General features: G+C 39.5%; 2 protein-coding genes across 2 annotated transcripts; one reads left to right on the top strand and one right to left on the bottom strand.

Moving 5' to 3' along the window:
• Positions 1-2,130: 2,130 nt before the first annotated feature.
• LOC134789675 (protein lethal(2)essential for life-like) lies at positions 2,131-2,908 on the bottom strand. The gene has a single exon (XM_063760272.1). It carries the CDS (start codon positions 2,809-2,811, stop codon positions 2,242-2,244), a length of 570 nt encoding a protein of 189 aa, XP_063616342.1. The 5' UTR covers positions 2,812-2,908; the 3' UTR covers positions 2,131-2,241.
• A 5,694-nt stretch (positions 2,909-8,602) lies between these two features.
• LOC134789578 (hemolymph lipopolysaccharide-binding protein-like) lies at positions 8,603-13,245 on the top strand. The gene is made up of 5 exons (XM_063760148.1): positions 8,603-8,606; positions 9,877-9,990; positions 10,504-10,638; positions 12,150-12,347; positions 13,118-13,245. Exons 1-5 carry the CDS (start codon positions 8,603-8,605, stop codon positions 13,243-13,245), a joined length of 579 nt encoding a protein of 192 aa, XP_063616218.1.
• The last annotated feature ends 2,796 nt before the right edge of the window (positions 13,246-16,041 follow it).

The raw sequence follows: 16,041 nt of genomic DNA, 5'->3' as shown, positions 1-16,041 counted from the left end.
GACTCCACAGTCAAACTAAATGTAGTTTTGTGGAGCATTGTCCTTACAAAAAAGTTGTAACTTCTTGTATAATAAATAACTATAATAAATAAATAATAAATACGATGTGTTTCTATAATATACAGGAATGAAGTCGTGTTCGAAAATAGGGCTGGTATTTAACTGTTCACCAGATATAGTAAAATTTAACACAAAAAAAAACATTTTTACCACCAAAAATAATAAATGATCACCAAAATTAGAACTTTATTTTAATGTGTAATGATTACCAATTTTATTACATTTTGCTATCCTTTTAAAGCAAAAGACACCAAACTAATCATTGTTAACCCAAAAATAATAAATGATCACCATCAAATGTGAAACTCCATTTTAATGACTGAATGAATTTTTATGACGACCGGTCTGGTCTAGTGGATAGTGACCCTGTCTGCTAAGCCGATGGTCCTGGGTTCGAATCCCAGTAAGGGCATTTATTTGTGTGATGAACACTAATATTTGTTCCTGAGTCATGGTTGTTTTCTATGTATATAAGTATGTATTTATCTATACAAGTATGTATATCGTCGCCTAGTACCCATAGTACAAGCTTTGCTTAGTTTGATCTGTGTAAGATGTCCCCTAATATTTATTTATTTATTTTTTTTTATTTATTTAATGTGAAATTTAATGATAACCAAATTTTTTACATCTTACTATCACTATCCTTTTAAAGAAAATGACACCAAACTAATAATTGTTAAAATCCAAAAATAGTAAATGATCACCAATATTAAAACTCATTTTTAATGTAAAATTATAACGAACATTTTTATTACTACTTGCTATCCTTTAAAGCAAATAACTCCAAACTAATCATTGTTAACCTAAAAATAGGCAATAACCACCCAATTTTAACCACATTTTAATTTAAAATGTCATGCAAACATTTAACTTCTCGTTATCCTATTAAATTAATGAATCTACTTCGTAACCGTTTTCTACCTAGATTCTGTATGGATGGTAGTTCTAACCTAACCTAACCCACTTTTCTAGTAGCATGTCGTTTCTGTAAGGGTCGCAGTTCTAACCTAACCTAGCCCACTTTTCTAGTAGCATTTCGTTTCTGTAAGGTTCGCAGTTCTAAAGGCTCCGTCACACAGGCGCGTTTTGCGGGCGGCGCGTGTGCGGGGCGCGCCGTTTTTACATATAAAACGCTCACGCACCGCCCGGAAAATGCGCCTGTGTGGCGGAACCTTAACATAGCCTGTTCTGATAGCATTTCTTTTCTTTTCTATAAGGGTCGCAGTTCTAACCTAACCTAACCCACTTTTCTAGTAGCAGTTCGGTTCTGTGAGGATCGCAGTTCTAACCTAACCTAACCCACTTTTCTAGTAGCAGTTCGGTTCTGTGAGGATCGCAGTTCTAACCTAACCTAACCCATTTTTCTAGTAGCTTTCTTTTCTGTGAGGTTCGCGTGTGACTGAAGGATTGGGGCAGACGAGCGAGCGGTCGGTGCGGTGTACGGGGGATTGAGCGGAAGGGGCTGTAATATTGACATCATTTTACTTTACATATTTCGTAATACCAAATACGTATAGATTTTTTGGTAATCAAAGTGGTTTATTTAGGTGAAAATATCGCATTAATTTGCTCTTCAAGATTTGGTGATCATCATTATATTTGGTGTTTGAATACAATTTGAAGTGCATTCGTGATTGATTAAAACAGCTGGTACTTTTGTAATTTTAGACCTTATTAGTTTTTAGGTGTTTAGTAATTATTTTTAGTAAGAGAGATTTCTTTATTTAGGGTACCAAAGTATTTTTTGGTGGTCATTATTTTTTTTTTTTTTTTTTAAGTTTATTTATTCACTTTAAATTTTAATACAATTTTTACATGCATGCCACTATTGGAAACCTCTAGGGTATTTGTATCTGTAGCCCAAAAATAGTACAAAACATAAATATGTACCTATATGTAATGGAATCGTGGGCAAATCACAAATATTAAACAATTTATATAGGTACTAATTACATGCGTTTCTTCCACATACACGGTGCACTAAGTACTACCTAATATTGCTAATATTTATGCTCTAGTTACCCTAATGAAAAAGGTACACCTAAATTAAAAATGATTCAAACACAATTATACGTTTTAATGATTTATTTTATTACGTAAAATAAAGGCGGTTAAATTTACACTTTGAAATGATTCAGTCTTAGAAAATAATCACGTTTTGGAAACACTATTAAGCACCTATTGTGATCCAATTTGCTTCTGCACGGGGCCCGTGTGAGCTATTGGCACTATCCTTTCGCCGGTAGATGGCAACGCTAGCACTTTTGGAGCCGTGACCGTTAGAACACCATCAGAAGACAGGTTAGACTGCACTGTGTCAGGCAAACATCCTTCAGGCAAAGCGTATTTCCTCACAAACTGCCTGGAAACATAGCCGTGCTCATCCTGCTTCTCCTCGTGTTTACCTTCCACAATAACATGTTTGTTGATCACTTTGACGCGTATTTCCTCGGGTTTGAAATGCTGCACATCCACATTGATTTGGAATTTCTCGTTGTCCGAAGTTATCGAGCCGTCGCACAGTGCCAATTGATTCATGGCTGAGGATAACTGCTCCAGGGGCTTCATCAGCTGTTCAAACGGTTGCAGCATATTGTTCCAGGGTTTAAAGAAGAATTCGGGGTTAAAGAAGGTCCGTGGGACCATTGATCCGTAGGGGAAGTCGATGTAAGGATCCGCTCTGAAGATATCCCTCTCCATCCTACGAAGAGGCCGTTCCCAGTTGTTAAAATGCGGAATGATCGACATTTTGTTTTGACTAGACGCTTTTATTCTCTTTGTTATTATTATTCTCAAGTTCACACTTGCGCTAAATCAGATTGCAACTGGCGGCTAGCCGGCGTTCCGCCGTATTTATAGGCCCCGTTTACAGCGCCACCTAGTTTGCTCGTTAGGAAAGTGCTAGAAGGTTCAAGTGCAAGGTCCTTATCCGGCAGCATCGAGAATGTACACGACAAGTATAGAGCGCTTATACACACGCACCTTCTCGATTTGGCCGTTTGTTGTTCACGTCGTTTGAGTTTAACGCCATCTCGTGTTGAATAGCGGAACTGCGTTATCAGCTACATAAGTAATTTAGAAAATTCTCGCCGTTGCTCGACTGATCTTGCAAGTTGCCGACGTCGCTCGTAAATTCGTAATACCTAAAATTGGCGCCACCGTTCACAGACTTTGTCATAAATAATTATCATTGTACATCTTTGTACAGTCGCCATCAGATATATCGGAGCGGCCAAGGTGCTCACAAATATCGGAACACGCCTCTATTGTCAGGGCGTTAGAGCGCGTGTTCAGATATTGTGAACACCTTGGCCGCTCCGATATATCTGATGGCGACTGTACATGTCAAATGATTATGTAGGTACATATTTCCTGACTTCAAAAAGGAGAAGACTTCCGTTAGATTTCAAATAGACCATTTTTATTTTTATTGTCGATTATTTTTTTTTGTCAGATACTTATAACTGATATAAGATAAGTATTGATAAAAATTGGTAGATTTGAAGAGCTGCTCATTCTGGTCGAAACACAGTCGAAATAAGGGGTTGTGCACAAATCACGCGAGGTGTTTTCGGCTACTTTTTGACCCAACTTGGTGATTTTTGGTGAGGTTTTTGGCTATCCCCCTCCCCCCGCACAACCTCACGTGTATTTTTTTGATTTTTTTTCATTCGACCTAATTTTAAGATAAATAGTATTGTACATAGAAAACCTCGTTTAATTTTCTATTTTCGTTAAATAGACTCGCTATTTTGAAGTGCGGAGTGAAGATTTATGTTTAACGAAACCGAGAAAAAGTATCTACTCATGTAATAAGATTTTTTTTCTTAGTTTCGTTCACTGTAGAAAAATACACGTGAGGTTTCCTTATACCCCCCTACGTGATCTATCGTGATTTTTTCGTGACCCCGCCTCCCCCTATCGAACCTCGCGTGATTTGTGCACAAGCCCTAAACGGGTGTCATTCTGAATCCCTAACAACGTTTGTCCTAAAGTCACTTGCCCTAACTGAATTGTCATAATGGGCACATGCCCTAACTCATAGATTTATAAGGCATAGATTCCTAGTTCGTACACCCCCAGTGAAGCCATTTCAAGTGCGACGTCACGTCACACTCGTATCATCGTATTCGAACGGCCCTCGCAGTACTCAAAGTCAAATCGGTTTGTGTACACCTCCCGTTTAAAAATCAAAAACTACAGGAAAGATGGTTGTTTGTACAGTGAATGGGTGTCACAGCACATCATATAATAAAACAAACCGCCTGATATTACATTACACGCGTACGTAACGAGATTAATGTGATATTTTTACATAATCGTAAATACAAAAATCCTAATTTTCGTCAGCCGCCATTTCTTCTAAATGTTGCCAGTGTAATGAATATTTTTTCTTCCAAATGGGACATGACGTCTACATTCTAAAATAAATACGCTCAATTAAATTTCATTGTATAATTATAGAAAATTATAATTAATAAATAAATAAATAAATATTATAGGGACATTCTTACACAAATTGACTAAGCCCCACGGTAAGCTCAAGAAGGCTTGTGTTGTGGGTACTCAGACAACGATATATATAATATATAAATACTTAAATACATAGAAAACAACCATGACTCAGGAACAAATACCTGTATCATCATACAAATAAATGCCCTTACCAGGATTCGAACCCGGGACCATCGGCTTCATAGGCAGGGTCACTACCCACTAGGCCAGACCAGTCGTCAAATTAACAATTAATTAATAATTAAGTTAATTATTTAGGTAAGTATTTACTTTTTTCTTATTTTTATTTTGTGTCATGTTCGTTTCAGTTTTCTGACTGATCGGAATGACGCAATATGGAAACATTGGAAACTGACTAAACACAGTCGAATATGCTCTGTCCTATTTAAATTTATTCTTATTATTTTATGCACATTTCTTAAATAAATAAAAATAGTAAAAACTTATCAGCTATTTATTTAATCCTTATTTCACAAAGTACAGAAATGCAACAAATCCCAAAATAAACAAAAAGCTTTTGCTACAAAATCGAATCTACACACTTCCAAATTATTAATAACCAAGTGTGGATGTTGTTAAAATTCCTCTACTTTGAGAGAAGTAAATGAATACTGGCAACATATTTTGTATATATGTGTGTGTTTGCTGAGCGTAAAACACGAGCGTTCCACGCACACATCGATCGTGTTTCCCCTTCACTTTTGGCAGGTTAGCCGTATGGGGACTATTTGTCTATGCGTTATTAGTTTAAGCCCTAACTATCAATTGTCATAACGATTATTTTCCATAATGTAAGGTTCTGAAAAATGGTCAGGTTTTAGAACTTGCTGCCACAAAAGTAGGTTAGGTTAGGGTTAGAACTGCGACCCTCGCAAAAAAGAAAATATGCTTAATAACATTAGGATAAGTATTCAATAATTAGGGAAACCAAAATTAGGGTTTTTAGTGTTAGGACAACTGATCATTATGACAAACAATATTAGGGAATGCAAAGATAGGAGAAAAGACTTTAGGGATTCAGATATAGATCCGCCCTAAACACAATCTAAATCTGGGGCAATAAAATGTAAGTAGGTACGTACTACATATGATCCGTCTATTCCCCTGAGCGTGCTTCTTCCTCGCGTTATCCCGGCATTTCGCCACGGCTCATGAGAGCCTGGGGTCCGCTTGACAACTAATCCCATGATTTGACGTAGGCACTAGTTTTTACGAAAGCGACTGCCATCTGACCTTCCAACCCAAAGGGGAAACTAGGCCTTATTGGGATTAGTCCGGTTTCCTCACGATGTTTTCCTTCACCGAAAAGCGACTGGTAAATTCAAATGATATTTCGTACATAAGTTCCGAAAAACTCATTGGTACGAGCCGGGGTTTGAACCCGCGACCTCCGGATTGCAAGTCGCACGCTCTTACCGCTAGGCCACCAGCGCTTCTCCTATTCTATAGCCCTATTCCCCTATAGGCCTATTCCCCTGAGCGTGCATGAACAGATAAGTATGCAGAGAGACATTTAGATTTAAGCCACTAGATGGCAGACCCCACTATGCGAAATAGAGCCAGCGAGAAGTGTATGAGGCAGCACCTGCTTATAAGCGTGAATTGTTTTCGCTTTCGATTCGGGTCACGAGATGGCAGACCCTCCAACACGCACGGTCTCTATATGTAGGTATAGGTACACCATTGACGTATAATATCTAAGGACGGACCTTACGGGCACTAAAAATGGTACTAGTTCAGCGGTGTTATCACTGATTCCAGCCAATCGTGCAGTCTAACGCAACTAGTTGCGCCAACCAATACCAATAGTTGTAACCAATAGCGCGCGTAATGCGAACTCATCAACCAATCGCGCGCGTGATGCGCACAGTCCCTAGATATCTATGTCATATGAGGTACAGTACACTATCTAATCACCAAATTTTATCAAAATCTGTGAAATAAGAAATCAAAATTATCTTAATGTTAGTATATATGTCTCACGACAGTTTAATAGTTATTTGTTTTACAAGGAGGCAAAGTTGTTTATAACCTCTCGTGCTAATATTGATACCCGTTTGAAAAAATTAATCTTGAGCGTTGCGAGGGTTTCAAGGCATGAGGGTTAAATAAATTTTGCCACCGAGTGAATCACAAAACTTTTCACACCTACACAAGGATACTAACTGTAAAATAAAATGTCAAACAAAATCAAAGCAAATCGATTCAAAATTATTGTTATTAAATATAGCTAGTCAAGCAGATCTTGTCAGTAGAAAAAGGCGGCAAATTAGAAAAACGTATGCGCGAAGGGATATCGTCTCATGGAAAATTTGAATTTCGCGCCTTTTTCTACTGACAAGATTTGCTTGACCGTCTATATTTATCATTCAAATCATCATTTAAAACTCAATTCTACTAGCAAACATAAGAAAGCAACTCGAAAATTGCATTTGGTTACTTTGCCTCACATGTGGATAAAATGCAACTTTCTTGCTAATGTACCTATAAGTACGTCAGGATTTCTACTGACGTCAGAATTGTTGGTCCTTTGTCAGGATTGTGGTGGACTTGGCGAGCTTTTGGACTTGGTAGGGTTTTTTAGAAACCTCAACTAACCAACTAGAAGCTAAGCTAAGAGTTTAGAGTTGGGCAGAGGAAAGGCATATAGGATTGTCGCATACAACATAACCTAAAGTTAGAAACTTTATCAGGTTTGTCAGGTCAAATTCAGTTTAAGTAGGTATATAGGTACATTTGTAACATACCAACAAAGAGAATTTGAATTAGAGGAATATTGTCAAAGTAAATTATGTAGTTAGTACATTTACTGCCATCGTTCGACACAAATGATTAAAACTTTTAGAAGGCCCTTATTCTTTCACAGATATGTGTTAAATTTATTAAATGTCTAGGCCTCCTCTCTCTCCTCTACTATCCTCGAGTGAGTAGATGGCGATACTTTTTGACATTTAACAAATTTACCTAACACAGTGAAAGAATAATGATCAAATAAAAGTCAAATTGCGTTCTAAAAGTTTTAATAATTGCTGTCGAAAGATGGCAGTAAATGTACCTACTGACTACATAATTTACTTTGACAATATTCCTTTCCTTACCTATTTCAAATTCTCTTTGACACCAATATACCCTTGTGAAATAAGTTAGGTAGGTACTTACAGCAAATTAAGTTTAAATTGAATTAATATGTAAATAGGTAAATACATGACATGAGCTCATATTATTTATTTTCGTACTTTTGTGATATGTCAGGGTCTTTCCAGAAAAACAAATATTATCCGGGAAAAATACGTCTGATAGGGCCTAACAGAATGAAAAATTTGTGGACCTTATGGCTAAGGAATAAAGTGTATATTGTAGGTATTTTACAGCTATTTATAGCGTACCTATAGTGTTGTGTTTTACCTATGTATTGACAGTCTGCTATAAAAGGTTTAGCGTTGGACAATTAAACATTAATGTTGAGCTGATCGTCAAAAGTATCATACGGTTTGGGTCAGTGAAGTACCCTAGGTAAGTATGACGGGAACCAAGTTTTTTCTGTGTTTTTGTTCACTGCTGGTTATTACCATCCGTTTTATTGGTAAGTTATTAATATAGTTATTTGTTTTACAAGGGGGCAAAGTTGTTGCTTAACCGCTCGTGCTAATCTTGATACCCGAGCAAGCGAAAGATTCCAAAATTGGAAAAAATGGAATCTTGAGCGTTGTGAGGGTTTCAAAGAACGAGAGTTAAACAAAATTTGCCCCCGAGTGAAACACAAAAATTTTCACCACACCAACCCGAAGAAAATATGAACTGTAAAATATCAAACAAAAACAAACTAAATCAAATCCAATTAATGTTATTAAATATTTATCATTCAAAATCATCATTCAAAAGTCAATTCAACCAGCAAACATAAGAAAACAACTCAGAATTTGCATTTGATTACTTTGCCTCACATGTGAATAAAATGCAACTTTGCTATCGGTTTTTGAACAATCAAGAGAGTTGGTGTGGTGAAAAGTATTTTTCAAACTCGATGGGTACGCTAACAGGTGTCATCTCCATAAAATTTTGCGAGATTTGGCGATTTTAGGTTTCTCGTAAGTCCCCGCGTACTAGTACAAGTACATGTACAAATTAAATTCGAGTTATAAACTCTAATAGAAATAAAAGAAAGTTCCAAATTCAAAAGCGCAATAATTGGCTGGGGTCTTACGAGGATAAATAGGGGAAGCTGTTCTACCTCAGACAGTTTTTTCTTTTAAGAATTTTAGAAAAAAACTAAAGGCTGCAGAATTATTGTTTATCCGAATATTATAAGATATATTAATAAACTATCTAATACGATATAAAAGATTATTAGATAAAAGATATTAAGCATGTATATGAAAAGAGCTCTAGAAAGCGACAAAATTTTACGATATTTATTAATACATTTATTATCGTTTTCAATAAAGAAGGTAGAAAATTTTGTTCATTAAAAATTGCCTAACTTGTTGAAAAACTAACTTTAAGATAAATTTCTACAAGTAGTACACTTGTTGACCTGTTTTAAATACACCATAATTTTTTTAAATTTTTCAATGAATATTTAATACCTTTAACTTTAAAATTATATTTAATGTTACGTACTCGCTTTTTCACGCCGCGCGCGTTTCCCGAAAATGAGGCGCGAAGGGCTGTGTTCAGCGTTGAATAAAAAGTATAAATAATGGAGATGCGGTTCTGCAAGTATGGAATATTTATTGGAAATATCCACCTCCTTTATAATAGTAATTTTGGTTTCTTCAATATTAATACTTTTGGAGATATTGGGGAAATAAAAAATATCTACTTTTTTCCCCCTTTTTTTTGTTTATAACTTTTGATATTTTTTGTGTGCATCATATGTGTGAGGCATCATGACGAATCTAATGAGATGTCACACGTATTTTTAGGAGTAGTATCTCTATTTTTTACCGTTTTCAGTTTCTCGAACAGACTATACTACCTAGGTACACTATTGTAACGGTTGTAAATTGTAACTGTACCTATTTTAAAATTGCCTTTGTTTTGTTGTTTACTACACAGTACTTGCACTGATATAATTCATATGAATTATATGATTGCAACTCCAGAGAGAAAATAAAATTATGTGACAGAGACCAAAAGTTCGGGAATCAATCAGTGTCAACAATATTAATATACTGATTTATACAGAAATGAATTGGTTTATTAGAAAACACAACAGTCTTAAGTGCGTTGTGATTGTTGTGAATATTGTATTGACCAAAAAAAAACTATACACTATACCTATTTACCTGGTTGCAGAGGCCAATCCGGTGCAACGGGACTACACCTACTACCCCAAGACAGCCGGCTGGCTAAACTTACACTTGGAACCCGCAACATGGAGGGATGCGCGGCTGATTTGCGCGCGCGAAGGTAACCACTACAAAGATAGCTCCTACAAAGAGACCCGGCAGCCCGTAATTCTATCGAGGACCCGTTAGACGGCCCGATTCGAACTTTAAGATACGTCAAACATTTGCTAAGGATGGATCGGATATGTCAGTGCCAAAAGTGACGTTTTTGCTTGAAGATATGTCACTTTTGACACTGACATATCCGATCTATTTCGTATCTTTAGCAAATTTACCAAGCTTATTTGACCCGTACAAACATATGTACATGTTTGTACGGGTCAAATCTTTCATTGGCAGTTAAATTCTACCTACTTAGGTACCTACTTCTCAACTTCCAATGAAGCTGAAAATTTGCCTACATATGTAAGTCGGGTGACAATGCAATATTACCTTCGAGCTGATCTGACGATGTAGACACGAGGTAGCCATAGGAAACTCTGAGATAAAATAACGCAACCTATTTGTGTTTTTAGAATTGTCTCGATGAGTATTAGTTGCCTGATGATATGTGACGTAAATATTTTCTTTACAGATGCTGTACTCGCTTCACCTGAAAATGATGATTTACAAGAAGCAATCCGTAATGAAATGAGCAAGTCCCAGACATTGAAAGTGTTTACTGGAGTACATGATACTTACGCCACTGGGCACTACTACTCTATGGAAGGTATGATATGACACGCCTTCGCTCGAAAAGATTGCACCATACCTTTGGCCTATCCTCGAGTAGATGACGATACTTTTTGACAATTAACAAATTTAACACATATCAGTGAAAAAATAAGGATCAAAGTCAAATGGCGTTCTAAAAGTTTTAATCGCTCTGTCGAAAGATGGCAGTAAATTTACTGTGACCACAAAATTTAGTATGACAATCATTCTCTATTCACTCTATTCTCTTTGTACATACTAAGGCTGCGATTAATTTCTTGCGGTTTCAGTCTTGCAAGATGCTTGCAAGTGCATGCGCTTATGAAGCATGCCGTACGTTACACTTTTTGCGTGTAACCGCACGAAATTAATCGCAGTGCGTTCTAATCTAAGCCTTAGTCCGGCTAGTAAGCTCAGAGTACAGTCCCAAATGGGAGAAAGCATGAGGTTACTCTTTGTAGGCGGAGATAGGAGGAGACGTGCTGGAATCAACCAATAGCAATGGTTGTAATCCAGCGGACGTAGGGACCTTTGATGTAATAGCCTTTATTGCTGATACTAAACATAAATAAAACATATTTTACATACTTTAAATCTTATTAACTATTAGCACATCGGTTTTCCGGTTTAGTGGTCAGCGTGTCAAGTGACACATAGGCCTCTTCCAGCTTCCTCCATTCTGTTTTGTCGGCTGCTTTCTTAGGCCATTCTACTCCTCCGATTTTTTTAATATCATCTCCCCACCTTTTGAATTGGCCGCCTTGTTTCCTTTTGCCATCCCGTGGGAACCAGTCCGTTATAATTTTGGTCCATTTTGTCCTGCTATCTCTTGTCATGTGTCCCGTCCATCGCCATTTTAGCTGTCTTATATTCATATGCTGTCGTATTTCCTCTGCTCGTTTGCGGTCGTTTAGCCGAACACCAAGCATGCTCCTTTCGATTCCTCTCTGACAGGTTCTCAGTTTAATGAGTTGTTTTTGAGTCACTGCCCATGTCTGGCATCCATACGTGAGGCAGGGTAGGATACATGAGTTGAACACTTTTTTCTCTACGACGTAGAGACCTACTTAATGTTATATGTATATTGTTTCCCGCACGTCTTCTGGCATCACCGCCTCAATGGAAAGGCAACAGGAAATATGACATACATATAGCTAAGAAAATAAAAGGAGAAATAACTTGTCAAGTGGGTATTCTTATTTAAGCCCCTTTAGACGGTTCAAGAACTAGCGTGCGCGTTCTGTACTTAGCAATTTATCGTTAAATTGCATGCAAGTTTTTAAAAGTTTTTGAAACGTCTAACGCAGCGTACTACGTATGCGAACAACACTCGAACGCGAAGCGAAGCGATGCGGCGTGGGGTGAATCAATCCTTTGATACCTATAGAAGTGTCCTACGAGGGCGATCTCGTTGCGAACGCGAACGCCTTGGGCCCGCCGCCGCGCCGCGCCGCGTCGCGTTCGCGAGTTGTTCGCTTACGTAAGATGCAGCGTAAATGAGACTTTGTTGATCTTTTGCTGTTTCAGGCACTCGATTGTCTAGCAAGTCGGTATTGGTACACGAGGAGTCTTTAAACGCCAGTCGTACTGAGAACTGCTTGCATCTCACTCAAAATGATAAGGATGAGAACGCAATGATCCGCGGCAGCTGTTCGGTGGCTCTGCCTTTTGTCTGCTTAACGAGGAAGAGGCCAAGCGTTGTGGACTGTGGAACAGATGATAAAGGTACAACTCCAAATATCTTATACTAGCTTTAGTAATGATGACGATGATAACTATCTTATGTCCTTCCCCGTGCCTCAATCTATCTCCATACCAAATTTCATCTAAATCGGTTCAACAGTTTAAGCGTGATGAAGAGGTAACAGACAGACATTTTCGCATTTATAATATTTAGGTATTATTTAGTAGGGATAATATTGTGATGATAGGTATTGTGTTGGTATGCGACGACAACGATACTGTTATTATTATTTGTTTATTATATTGAATTATTAAACATTCAGAATACAATATTACAATTTGAACAAAGTCCCTGCAAAACTGTTTTGACAGTTTGAACTGCAGGAGGAAGAAGATATCTAATTAAATATTTTCATAGCATTTTCTTGTCTTCTCATGAAAGTTTATAGACGGAGAGCTAGCTACGGAAATAGGTTTGCAATTTATAGAGCAACGAAATCCCTCTAGTTAGTGTGCCATACTATCATTATTAATTAATTCGGGCGCCTGGAAGCTGTTAATAGGGATTTCGTTGCTCTATAAATTGCAAACCTATTTCCGTAGGTAGCTCTAGCTTAGACCATTACTGGAGTTGGCGTCGATACTACAAGGTCCCGGTACGAGAGGCCGTGTAATCAAATTAGATTAAAAAAAAAACATAAAAATTAGGGAGATGAGACGGTCTGTTACGCCTTGTCAGTCTTGGGAGGAAGTAGATGTGATGTTAAACACTCCCTGACTACAGTTGGAGCTAACTAATACTTGTTTTGCAGATTATAAATATGAGGCCCGAACAAACCGCTGTTACAAGTTCCATACGCAGGAAAAGAACTGGTCTACCGCCTTCGCCACCTGCTCCGACGAGGGTGCGCACTTAGCAGTTATCAACAGTAAGACCTAGTCTCAGGTCTTCCAAAAGCTGTACGCTAAAGCCAGTGTGGAGAAGCCTCTTTTTGGGGTCATATTTGTCGGCTTTACTGACTTGGGAGATCACAAGACGTGGATGACTATACACGGTGAGTTGTTGTGAATGTTAAAGCCTAACACATTTCAAATATACGGTTATAGATTGTGCGGAAAGAGAAGAGTCGTAGAATGTATAGGCTCCTTTACATTCCACGACTCTTCTCTTTCCGCACAGACTCTATTCGTATTAAAAAACGTGAACAATGAAGGCGTAATTAGAGTGACAGAGAAAAATGCCCGCAATTTGCAAACTTCGATTTTCGCGGTTATAGCCCTGGGCCTAAAAGTCCGAAGTGCCCCAGTGAGGCGAACTTTCATGCGAAGTCAAAGCCGTGCTTCAGGCTTCAGGATAAGTAGTTAAGCACAGACTCCAACCAATGTCCATTGTATTAAAAACCGGGCAAGTGCGAGTCGGACTCGCGCACGAAGGGTTCCGTACCATAATGAAAAAAAAAAAATCACGTTTGTTGTATGGGAGCCCCATTTAAATCTTTATTTTATTCTGTTTTTACACGACTGCCCAAACAAAAAGAGTGTATTGTTTTCAGCGTTCATGTTTGTATGTATGTGAGTTTCTTTATTCCACCTTAACTTCTGAATGCCTTAACCGATTTAGACGTATGATACATCATTAGAATCCTTACGTCATCCCGGGTAACATAGGCTATGTGACGTTATTATAAAAACAATATGGCGGACTTAATACGCCATATTACGCAACCTTTAGAAAAAAATATCGTGCAAACCTATCGAGTAGGGTATCAAAATGAAGGGCTGAAAGCCGATTGATACTATATATGCAACATGTGGGTTTAAGTTTCATTTTGAGAAAGTAAGAATTGACAAAATATGTTAAGAGAAGCTAATCTCATAAAACCAAATATTATTATTGAATGGGATACTTATTGAAATAAAAGGAAAGGGTTTGACCGCTGATCATAAAAAAATATAATTATATTATATTAGGTAGGTACATACTACTCATAGTTTTTAAAACATGTTCGTAATTGCGGTTATGGAATCGAAAAGTTTAAAATATAACTTCTATTTATTAATCGATACGATACAGAGTCCGTCTAAGCTAACTCTGCACCGACTTTGGCAGAACAAATCGTGAAAGTATCATTATAACCGTATGGTTTGATTTAATTTTAACATTTATGATGATGATGACATTTTTTTTAAGGCCGAAGGGTGAGCTCCACGTAGGGCCTACGGCTCAGAGCGTAAGAAAGATGTGCGCTTCCTGCAACTTGTCCAAGTATATGCACTCGGTCCAAAGCCAGGCGCCAAAGACGCCCCCACACTAAAAGGGTCAGGCGTAGCCCGACGTACGTGACACGCTATACGCTTACCAAAGCCGGGCGCCTTTGGCGCCCTCATACTCAAAGCATCGGCCGTAGCCCGACATACGTGGCGCGTTGTACGCGTTCCAAAGCCGGGCGCCTTCGGCGCCCTCATACTAAAAGAGTCGGGCGTAGCCCGACGTACATACGTGGCGCACTGCGCGCGGTCCAAGGCCAGGCGACTTCTACTTTCTCATACTAAAAGTGTCGGGCGTAGTCCGACGTACGTGACACGCTGTACGCTTACCAAAGCCGGGCACCTTCGGCGCCCTCACACTTAAAGGTTTTGGCGTAGCCCGATGTACGTGGCGCGCTGCACGCAGTCCAAAGCCAGGCACCTTCAAATCTCTCATATTAAAAGTATTGGGTGTAGCGTGACACGCTGTATGATTACCAAAGCCGGCCTCATACTCAAAGCGTCGGGCGTAGCCCGACGTACGTGGCGCGCTGTACGCGTTCCAAAGCCGGGCGCCTTCGGCGCCCTCATACTAAAAGAGTCGGGCGTAGCCCGACGTACGTGGCGCGCTGCGCGCGGTCCAAAGCCAGGCGACTTCTACTTTCTCATACTAAAAGTATCGGGCGCCGAAGGCGCCCTCTTACTCAAAGCGTCGGGCGTGTACGAGGCGCGTTATACGCGTTCTAAAGCCGGGCGCCTTCGGCGCCCTAATGGTAAAAGAGTCGGATGTAGCCCGACGTACGTGGCGCGCTGCACTCGGTCCAAAGCCAGGCGCCTTCGACTCTCTCATACTAAGTGTCGGGCGTAGGCCCACATACGTGACACGCTGTACCCTTACCAAGACGCCTTCAGTGCCCTCTTGCTCAAAGCGTCGGGCGTAGTCCGACGTACGTGACACGCTGTACGCATACCAAAGCCGGGCGCCTTCGGCGCCCTCACACTTAAAGGTTCTGGCGTAGCCGATGTACGTGGCGCGCTGCAAGCGGTCCAAAGCCAGGCGCCTTCGACTCTCTCATATTAAAAGTATCGGGCGTAGCGTGACACGCTGTATGATTACCAAAGCCGGCCTCATACTCAAAGCGTCGGGCGTAGCCCGACGTACGTGGCGCGCTGCACGCGGTCCAAAGCCAGTCCCCTCAACATTCTCATACTAAAAGTGTCGGGCGTAGCCCGACGTACGTGACACGCTGTACGCTTACTAAAGCCGGGCGCCTTCGGCGCCCTCTTACTCAAAGCGTCGGGCGTGTACGAGGCGCGTTGTACGCGTTCTAAAGCCGGGCGCCTTCGGCGCCCTAATGGTAAAAGAGTCGGATGTAGCCCGACGTACGTGGCGCGCTGCACTCGGTCCAAAGCCAGGCGCCTTTGACTCTCTCATACTAAGTGTCGGGCGTAGGCCCACATACGTGACACGCTGTACGCATACCAAAGC

Source organism: Cydia splendana, chromosome 4 (genome assembly GCF_910591565.1).
Source record: "Cydia splendana chromosome 4, ilCydSple1.2, whole genome shotgun sequence".
NCBI classification, from domain to species: domain Eukaryota; kingdom Metazoa; phylum Arthropoda; class Insecta; order Lepidoptera; family Tortricidae; genus Cydia; species Cydia splendana.
This window is presented reverse-complemented; position numbering and strand designations above follow the sequence as displayed.